The 11,015-nt window shown below is 29.1% G+C and overlaps 1 protein-coding gene across 1 annotated transcript in view; it reads right to left on the bottom strand.

The window, feature by feature from the left end:
* The window catches only part of LOC100168426 (protein decapentaplegic-like), an 11,858-nt gene extending 9,597 nt beyond the window's left edge, over positions 1-2,261 (bottom strand). Inside the window, exon 1 of the mRNA XM_008189124.3 lies at positions 1,811-2,261. Within this exon, the coding sequence (XP_008187346.1) occupies positions 1,811-1,838 (28 nt within the window). The 5' untranslated portion in view covers positions 1,839-2,261. The remainder of the gene's footprint in view (positions 1-1,810) is intronic.
* Positions 2,262-11,015: the final 8,754 nt, after the last annotated feature.

The raw sequence follows: 11,015 nt of genomic DNA on the forward strand, positions 1-11,015 counted from the left end.
CTATCGCCATCAAAACCAACAGCACACTATTGAGAATAGTGAACGACAATTTGCTATGTCGTGCTTGTGTAAGACGGAGACAATACATACGGGTGTAGCGTCCTCTTAATGTACCTATTGGCTTTATTTGCATGTCACCGGTCAATACAATAATCATGCCAGATAAGCTTATCGATGAACTGAGCATCCAAAAAAATAGAAAACAGGATTTTGTATTATAACTATTTTTTTGTTTATCGTATTAAACACGGGATTGTCGTTAGTATGAATTTATAATAAATGCTATTAGGTACTATACAATTTGTGTTAATTCTTATTTCACCTTGATCCACACTAAACTCAACAAGAGGATTTTAAAAATGTATATTATATTCGTATTTATTGAGTGTACCTATTATTATATATTTCATCCACCCCCTATCAAAATTCCTAAATACGCCACTGGTGTGATTATAGGTTCAGTGGTTCACGCAATAAGTAGTCAATGTCATTGTGGACATAGTGTATATCAAATATAATTATATAATTATAGGTAAATACGTAAAAGTTTCAAATTCCCACAAAAAATATGTTTGAGTTACAAAAAAATAACTAAAATTGTTTCATTGTTTAAAAATGTCTAATTATTTTATCTACATTTTAACTGTCTATGAAAAAAAATATGCTTGTATATTTTTTTAGATATTTTGGTTTCAATATAATCACCTTATGAAGAACCTCGTTGAACTTTTTTAACATTTTTAAATAAAAAATAATTTACGTGATTTTCAAGAAGTTTGTACAAAATTGAGCTTAAAACGCTTGTAACAAAGACGCAGTTTTAATATTTTTGAATGACAGCTTATGTGGGATATTTAAATAAAATGTTCAAGCTTTTCGATGTAGTCGAAACATTTTTATCAACACACAAAAAAATTCAAAAATTCAAAATGATCATAAACAGCTCTAAAAAAGACAAAACAATTTGTTTTTGAACTACCATAAAATATGGTAATAATCATATAAATACTAACATAATACCTATTTACATATTTTTAAAACACGATAGAGCATACTATATTTTTTGCGGCATTGCGGCGTTGCTAAATTCAAACCAACATTTTGTAATTTATTATTGAATTTGTTGGCTTATGCCAGGAAGATTAATGGAATCTGTATGAGACAGATCATTGTAGAGAAGCACAGGTATAAATGTATAATAAAAGACATATTTTGTGTAAGGTGTTTAAAGATTTTAAAATTGTATAGTTTTATTCGATCACTCACTGGCTATTTGTCTGTGCTGTCATTGGAGTATTGCTCAAAACAAAAACAGAAACTCTTACTAAAATTAATTCAATTGAACACATTTCAATAAAATTACAAGCCACTAAGAAATTAAAAACATTAAATTAAATATAAAAATATGAAAATCAATATTCAAATATTGTAATAATACTGAATCTTTACTATTCTATTTAAGATAATCTGGGAACTAATAGGTAGGTCCCAAAGTATAACAATTTAACAATTTTAACTTCGTGATATTTACCTAGCCCGATATTTATTTTTATAATTATCAACAGGTCGTCATTACGTTGCATGTGACCATAAAATTGTGTTATTTTTTTATTATACCACATTCGTATCAATATAATACATTTTTTAAATGATTTATGTACATGTTTCACGCACACTATGTAATATTTACAGTTTAATTACAAACACTACAAATAGTACAAAATATTACCATTGTATCATACTAACTATAATTAATAACATTATGCTATTATAATATTATGATGAATAAAATATAATAATCACGGCTTACCTGATATGGCTAACCCCGATGACGCCATTTGAGAAAAAAAACCATATACGTTGAATCGACGACGATATTATAATATATAAGTATTATGATATTATGAACGGACGTTGTACTACGCGACGTTTGCCGTTCGGCGCACCAGCTAGCTATAGCTGTATAATATTATTATTATTATTATTATGAAGAGATTCGGACGGTTAAAATAATGGTTAGGCGCTTATTTAATTATAATATAATATTATTGTATTATGCCAAAGAGTCACAACACGAACTAGTAATACATACACAAGACGCACGCGCTGTTGCCACTGCACACGACCGAACCGAAAAAGAGATTACAGTGAAATTATGACCGCAAAGCTTCGGAGGGTTCTGCCGATCCATTGTGTACGTATATAAACATAATAAAGTGTATATTATATTATAATATATTCCCAAGCTAAGCACACGTGTGACCGACACCGACCGACACCGGCCGACCGCGACGCCGGAAATCGGCAGACAAACGGGCGCCCGCGACTCGAGCCGACGCTTCGAGCGGGGGGGAATCGTCGGCGGGTGTGTGCGAGTGCATGTGTACGTAGCAGTTTTGGGGTGGGGTTAAGGGGAGTTGATGGTCAACGGGGCGTGGTTTACGTATTTTTGGAAACCAGATTTTTCGGCCGCCGCCGCTACGACGATTGTGTATACAACAACAACAACACAACGCACATTATTATAGGCACAATGTTATAATATTGAATACGTTCCCGTCGCTCGAGTCGCGGGAAAATAAAGAGTACAATACAGTTGGTACAAAGGGACGCGGGAATGAGACAAACGTTGCTTTATGCGCCTAAAGGTGTATACTGATTTTTATCGATACATACGCGTTCCCGCGAACACTCGACGAGCGATTGTCATTGAAATCATTGTCATTTCTAATCCTTTCAGTAACATCGTCGCGTTACTATAGGGCCATAATCCGCCGTATACATTACAATAACAATAGTGTGTAGGTATCTAACGTGTACTCATAGTAATATACACTCGTGATCAAGACTTACGATCCTAAGTTTTTTTCATAATATCATTATTTTGATATTAACGGGTATTCAATATAATTTTTATTCATATTTTGACGTTTGTCATTTTTTACTACGTTCTCATTTGGCTAGCACCTGTATAATGGTCTCCGAAAATATTATTGAAGGGCCTACGGTAAATACTAAATTGGAAATATAATATAGTAATATTCTCTATACGATCGTCTAGAGTTGTTAACCGACGATAATAATAATACTGAGACGAAATAGGGTTGTATTATTGGAATATTCATTATTCATGTAAAATGTTATACACACCGTTCCGTTCAGTTGTTTGGACACGAGCCGGCTCGACGCCGATGTCCAGCTGCTTTCAAAGTGGGTAAAAGCAGATGTGTACGAGCCAGCGGGCGGTCATGGAGGTTTTTTTTTTGTTCCTTTTTAAACGAAGTTTTACGAATGGTGGCAAATGTCAATTCGATGATAAATGTTGGTGCCACACGTCTGTAGTTATGGTTGCCGGCAAACATTTGACAGCAGAGACCCAGTCCCTATATATATGATAATATATGTTTATGTTTATGTATATGTATGTATGTGTGTCTGTAGTGTGTATTATAGTATATATGTATTATAATTTATAATATTATTATATAGTATATTATGTTACTATAGGCTGCGAAACGTCCAGGTGCTTCAGGTCGTAGTCGGTTCGTATTTAAAAACATAACCCATCGTATACAGGTATTATTTAATGCCGTGTTCGGCCATATTATACCTGAAGATAAAAAAAAATGAAAAAAAAACATGACTAGGACACTAGGTATTAATGCATTATTACCCAAATTACATTTCCAAAAATATTAGAAATTATAAAGAACGATCTGTACGGTACTTACTTCTTTTTATGGTAATATTACAGTATGCTCAATATTACAATAATAATATGATATATTATAAATCACAATAAGAATTATGATTACACGGATTGTACGTCGTGTTAAATTAAAAGTATTACTAGAATACCCATTTTATTTTTTTATTACAATATACACAAGGCCTGCATTTGATCATTGGCCGCGATTTGCGTATTACATAATCGTTTTCTGTTGGTATACATCATAAGTATACAAGTTTTTTTTCAATTATTGGACTTAAATGAGCCTCATAAAACCATTCAATATTACCAAGTTTATATTAAATTAAAAAAAAATTGGGTAAGTGGGTACCTACCTACCATTACGCTATAAATTAAGTTTTGTGTGGGTCACTGAAATAGACTTGTTAAATTTGAATCCAATGATATAAAATCTTTACGAAAAACGATTCTAAGCATAGAAGGTCCAGCTGCCTATATTACTGAGGTATATTTTATGATATTATTATTACTAAAGTAATTATTTTACTTTAAGTAATATAGAAACAGTAAGTTGAATTCATTTTTTTCCAATTTTTTAACATTGCATTTGTTAATGTCATGGTGTGTATAAATTATTATAATAATATATTAATTCAAAACTTTCAAGTAGGTATTTATGAATAATATTTTTAAATTGCAACGAAACAACTGATATTGATATTCTTTGTTTAGTAAGTATCTAATTTTATCCAAATTTTAACTTTAAATTCTTATACTAAAAATCATTTTTAAAATATTTTGAACTGCTATTACAAAATATAACAACTTATGAGGAACATTTAATTAAACTTTCAAACTTTTTGTCAAAGAAAAAACATTTTTATTGACATACATTTCTAGAATATAAACTAAAAAAATGTTCAGTTTAAAATGTGTATGTATATACCATATATATGGTTCAGAAAGATTCAAAACATAAAACATTTTAAAAATAAATTCAAATATACACAGTTTAATACAATCGTTACGTTAACAGCACAATTGGACACATAAAATCCAAACAGACAGAGCTGGCACCTAATAAAATCATACATGAGCGATAACACATTGCTTAATTTTTACTGGTTTTGTACTAGTTGTACTAACAGCTTTTACTAACTCTATCTGTATATTCTAGGATGTATCCATGTAGGGACATCGTACACAACGTGTTTAGCAAAACCCCGAATAAAAATAACGATTTTCAGCTTTTACTAAGACAAACAGTAAATACAGCTAGCATTAACTAGTAAAATTTAGCTTTACCAGCTACTAGCTAGTGATCGAACTTTTACGGCAACATAGTATAAACAATAAATTGAATACAAATAAAATAATTCGTAAATAGGTAATAACTGTAGTATGTAATATCAATAAATAAATAACATAGGTATGCTATAATAGTATCATCGTGTAAATCATTTTTTTAAATTAATTTTAAATCTGCAAATCGTCGTCTCAGAATGAAAAGGTTCCAAATCAATTTTTTTGAAAAATGTTTCTTTTTTGCATATTATTATTTAATATTTTTTGTTGTATAATTCAATCCTTAAATCGTATCGATCCGTTGATTATTCAATGAGATACAGAGAATGAAAATGTTCTAATTCATACGTGAATGATAGGTACGGGCTAACTTAAAAAACGTTCTCCTGAACAATTACAAAAACTACGTTAGAACCTTTTCATTCTGAGACGACGAAATGTTAACTAGAGTGTTGTGATTTTTCTTTATTTATAATGATACGTGTGTATCAGAGATTTAACTATGTATATTAAGACAGTTTCACACGACTCATGTACTTGGCAAGCATCGTAATCGTGATGCTCACCAAGTATGTATTTTAATTTTAATATTATTTTTCTTTTGTTTGAATTTTATTAATATCCAATGGTAAACCAGTACGAAGTGACTTGGTGAGTGAAAATAATCAATAAATATAACAATTTACGAATATTCGGTGAGTTGGTATGCGTCAGAATAGCATTTCCTGATATCTGCAGTTTTAAAAATGTATAACAATGTAATTTATTTATAAGTCTATCAGTACACATACATTCTTTTCTAAATTAACCCTAAGAATTAAAATATACAATATTTACTTGGTACAATGGGAATTCTTTCTCTCAAAATAAAGAGCTATTGTAATATATTATTTCGTATGCTACATTAAATTCAAATTTACACTAAAAACCGAAATATAATCAAGATTTCTCATAAATTAATTAATAGTGTCAATGAGACTATAACATGCAATATGGTGATATTTACACCATTTCGTTTGATGTACAAATCCATTTATAAAAACGTATTCCAATAAATTCGTGCCGAATACAATGCTGACCGTTATAGTACCATAGATGTTTAAAATAAAAATGTCATGTTCATATTTTCATGGTCGTTTTGGTCAAACAAACGACCCAGAAACCGCAAAATATTACCAATAGGTAATAATGAACAATGAAATTAAGTATTTATAAAATAAAATCTATTATATTATATTAATATGAGAGCAATATTTTGCGTTAAAAACCTGTATTAAGCACGTGAGGTATACCTATTACCTATAACATAAATTAGAAATGTGTATATATTATGCTTCTATAGTTTATACTATCTATAAGTACTATAAATTATTATAAAATAATTGATTTTTAGCATTTTGCAGATTTGATAAAAAAATTAATTTTATCAATTCAAAAATTCTGCGCATACAATATATAGGTACCAAAAAATCACCTGAGTCACTTTTTTTTCGAGTAGAAATTATATAGTAAATTAAATATCTTTCAGTAACTTGTCATAATATTTAGTCAGTTATTAATTAATATAGGTACTGCTTCGTGCCAATATTCTTACAACATGCTACGCGTATAATATGTTAATCTTAACCCTTTGATGATAGAATATTGTTGTATAAACTGTAAAGCGTGAAAATCGTAAATATGCTTAGTTAAATCACGTTTTTCATATTTTCTTTCTTTAAAATAAAAACAAATAAAGGTTTCAATTATGTACCTACAATTATTTTTAATTTAGATATTCTTTGATCTATATAATATATATTGTAATCCGTTGATCATAATATTATTCACAGTCCAATAGTTCCAGGGCCGGCGTTAGGGGGGGGGGGGGAAAGCGGGACATTTATCCGGGGCCTCGCGCATTCAAGGGCCTCGCGCTCAAAATTTACATAGGAAAATATTTTATATGAAAATCTTGTACTAAAACAAAACAACAATATAATATTATATTAAATATAACGGTATGGAAACCCCGGATTCCTAAACAGTTAATCGCATTATTAAATTTAATCAGTCATTACCCGATATCACGAGCGGCAGTCAAATCATCAGTAACTGTTGTCACCACGTCCGATAACATTATTTATTATACTGGCTATACTACGAACTACGATAACTACATAAGATAAAATTATTTAATGTACCTATTTTGAGGATTTGTGTGCTGACGAGTAACGACAACATTAATTGAAGTTAAATATTCTCAATTGTTTTTCGACTGTCGTCCTCGTCTAAGCTGTTTCACAAGAAGAGTTTGTAAATTTCAATTTATTTCTCCACTCTCCAGGTAATAATTGTCGAATAATGAATAAATGTTATAGTAAAATACTAGTTTAATAATTTAAAATACCTTCTGAGCGTGTACACACAAAATACCTTGATCGGTGTTTTGTGTAATAACATCGGAATTGATCAATATAATTATATAAAATAATTTTTAATTTGTATATATATTAGTATATTAGAAAACGGAAAAATCTAATATTCATAGCTATATTATTATCATTTAGTGAACGATTTAATCAATTTAAAATGTATAGCAACAATTTCAGTTTTCTATACAATATTGGTGAGCTCCAAAAAATAACTAATGACGACCTTATGAAGAATTGCTTAGATTTACAAAATTATCTAAGTGACAGAGAATTATATGATATTATATAGTCGCTTCTGAATTGTATGAAGAGTTACTAGTTTTTCGTCATACACTGAAAGAATATTCTACACCTATAGAAGCACTCAGTTTTTTAAAAACAATGCCTGGTGCTTTTATAGCTTTTCCTAACATAGTAATTTCACTCCGAATTTTGTTAACCATACCAATCACCTCAGCGTCAGCAGAAAGGAGTTTCTCAAAGCTCAAAATAATCAAAAATTACCTAAGAAACACAATGTCTCAAAAACGTTTGACTGAATTGGCTACTATTGCAATTGAAAATGAAACAGCAAATACATTGAATTTTAAGGACGTCATAGAGTTGTTTGCGTCCAAAAAATCAAGAAAAAAATTTTAAATATTCTATACCTATTAATTTTGTTTTTTATTGCTTAAATTTCTAATGTTTAAATGTATTATTTTATATTAAATTTAGTACATAAAATTACAGAACCTTTGTACATTTGTATACCTTAGTGGCTTAGTATATTTGTAAGTTATTCATATGTTTGTAGGTTGACAAGTGTAATACGTTTAAAAGTAATCATTAAAAAGTTGAAAATTAATATTTACTATTACTAATGTATTTTCATTTCAATAAACATCATAGGTGTAACTAGGGTCAACATTTTGGGAGGGCTTAAGTCTTTAATGATTTAAAATTGTTTTATTTGGGACCCACATTTTTTATGATTTTTTGCCTTTAATTACACCTCTGTTCTATGCACTATGGTTATTGGTTAAATAAGTTTTGCCCAGGGCCTCGCAAAAGGTAGGTTGAATAGTTCATTATAATATTTATAATGCACATCGTCGTCATTTACTATGATTTATTGTTAGTCTTGTAATATCACTAATTATGGTTCTATTTACTCAAATGCGATTCCTTAAAAATTGATTAAATACCTAAGTAAAACTTTGTACTTCCTGTTGTATACTATTTACTAGGTACCTAATAGAACATATAAAAATATATAGATATTTCGTGTTGTTCTCATTCTTATTTATTATCAATCAATATTTGTATTTTATAAGACCGAAAATAAAAATATAATGAAATAATACCTATGTCACTTATAAATGTATGATAACGTACAATTAAAAAATAAATAATAAAATGTTCTACATCAACTGATAATTAAAAATAAAGTAAACAAGTATCTACACACATTGATGTAAGTTCAAGGTACAAGGTTGGTACCTCATAAGTTGTTATTATTGGAAATAAAAAAAAAAAGTTTAACGTTAATCTACATTTATTTTTTACGAACTATTTTGAATTTAAAATGTTGACAAATGTTGTGAAAATTGCTAAAATGTATAAATTATTTTAAAATACAAATATTCATATAATTTTTAATATTTATTTCTAAAATAATTTTATTTAAAATTGAATACAAGATTCTTCGTAAAATTGTCTTCTTGGAATTATAAAAAAAGTTGCGTGTAATAAATCCAATATTATTTTATAGGTGTCTTGTGTCTAAATTGATATTCAAGCGTAAAATAACGATTTCTCATCAAATTAATATAAAATAGTCTGTTTTTATCATTATTTTTCATTGTTTAATTAAAACAAATAACTGTAGATTGCAATTTTGACCAAGTGTTTATATTATAATATGCTCATGGGTATAATTTTCAAAATATTTTAAAGCACGACGGAAGGACGGAGATAATATATGGGGGTATAAGGTATTTTAAACTTATTTTTAGAAATCTAAAAACTATATTAAGTTAGACACTGGTTTTGTGTAAATACATTATACATTTTTCCATTTTTCCGTTTTTCCTTTTTTATTTTATTTTGTTTTTTATATTATATCAGATAAATCAAACTGATTCATTGGTGGTTATCTTATGTTTCCGTGTGTTACTTTAGTAGCATATAATATAATGATATAACATGTTGGGTGATAAATAATTATTTATTATACAATGACCATGGGCTTAGTATGCATGGGGGCAAATTTATGTGGCCCCCTCAATCCCCATGGTCCTCATTTTTTACATTTTATCCGTAAGGCGAAATTATAATTTTAAATGTTATAATTTTCCCTAAAATTCGTCAAGGCTTCATAGTATAATATTAGCAGTGTAATGTTCATTGACAATACTATTGTACTTACATACATATACCTATTTATTTTTATCATAAACACATTTATTTATAGACCAACGCGGAAACGCCGTATTAGTTATACGTCGTGTCGTGCATATTGTCGCGTCGTCCGATGACGATAACCCGATAACATAATTATTGTATTATAATTGTTTAGAACATACACACACACATAATATTTATTTATTTCAGTATTTTTCTGAAAACCGTGGTTTGTTGTTTGCTCATGTACTGCAATCACATACGTCTCTTTTATTTTTCTTAAAGCATATTTCAAACATTTTTAATTAATTTTACTTTCTTTATTTCATTTTTTTCGTTTCTCTTGTGTTTTTTTAAACAAAATGTTTATTATATTTAATATTAAGAAAAAAACTGACAAGAGTACACCAACTAGGGATAACGAAGACTGTGCAGTGGATGATCCAAGTCCAATAAATATTAATAATTCGTCAATACCGGAACCGGATGCTCCTAACAATGTTCAACCTGAGCATTCTGGAATTACTACATTAAGTGATTCGTTTCAGTTAGATTTAGGGGACTTGGAATCAGGACCGACTCAACGTATACTAAATGTAAATACTAAAATATTTAATAAAATACTTGGTGAAATAAAATAATTCGCGTGTACCTATTTCAAATTAAATTTACTGAGTTACCCCAAAACATTAAATGGAAAGCAAAACCGTTCATTTTCTTCAAATTACTATAATACATATCCATGGCTAGAGTATAGTGTTAAACTAGATGCGGTATTGTGCTTTTGTTGTCGAATGTTTAGTACCAGTACCTACTGGCAATACTAATTTTAATAGCGACGCGACTTTTGTTGAAACGGGATTTCGAAACTGGAAAAAAGTAATTTTAAAATAAACAATTCAAATAGTATTTTCAACTTAATATTCGTTTGCAGCTTGGTGGCAAAGATTCTAGATTAACTTACCACGCACAATCTCAAATGCATTTGAAGTGCATGGAGAGTTGGTTAGGTTACACTAAGAGTAAATCTACTGGAAGTGTGATTGCTCAAATATCAGCCCAATGTAGAGAAGAAATTATAAAAAATCGAATGTATGCAAAACATATAATTGATATTATTTTATACCTCTCACGTCAAGGAATTCCATTTAGGGGCCACGATGAGGCAAAAAATTCATTGAATCAAGGTATCTTTCCCTAAGTTTTATAGTTTGATAATT

The sequence above is a fragment of the Acyrthosiphon pisum genome, chromosome X, assembly GCF_005508785.2.
Source record: "Acyrthosiphon pisum isolate AL4f chromosome X, pea_aphid_22Mar2018_4r6ur, whole genome shotgun sequence".
NCBI classification, from domain to species: Eukaryota; Metazoa; Arthropoda; class Insecta; order Hemiptera; family Aphididae; genus Acyrthosiphon; species Acyrthosiphon pisum.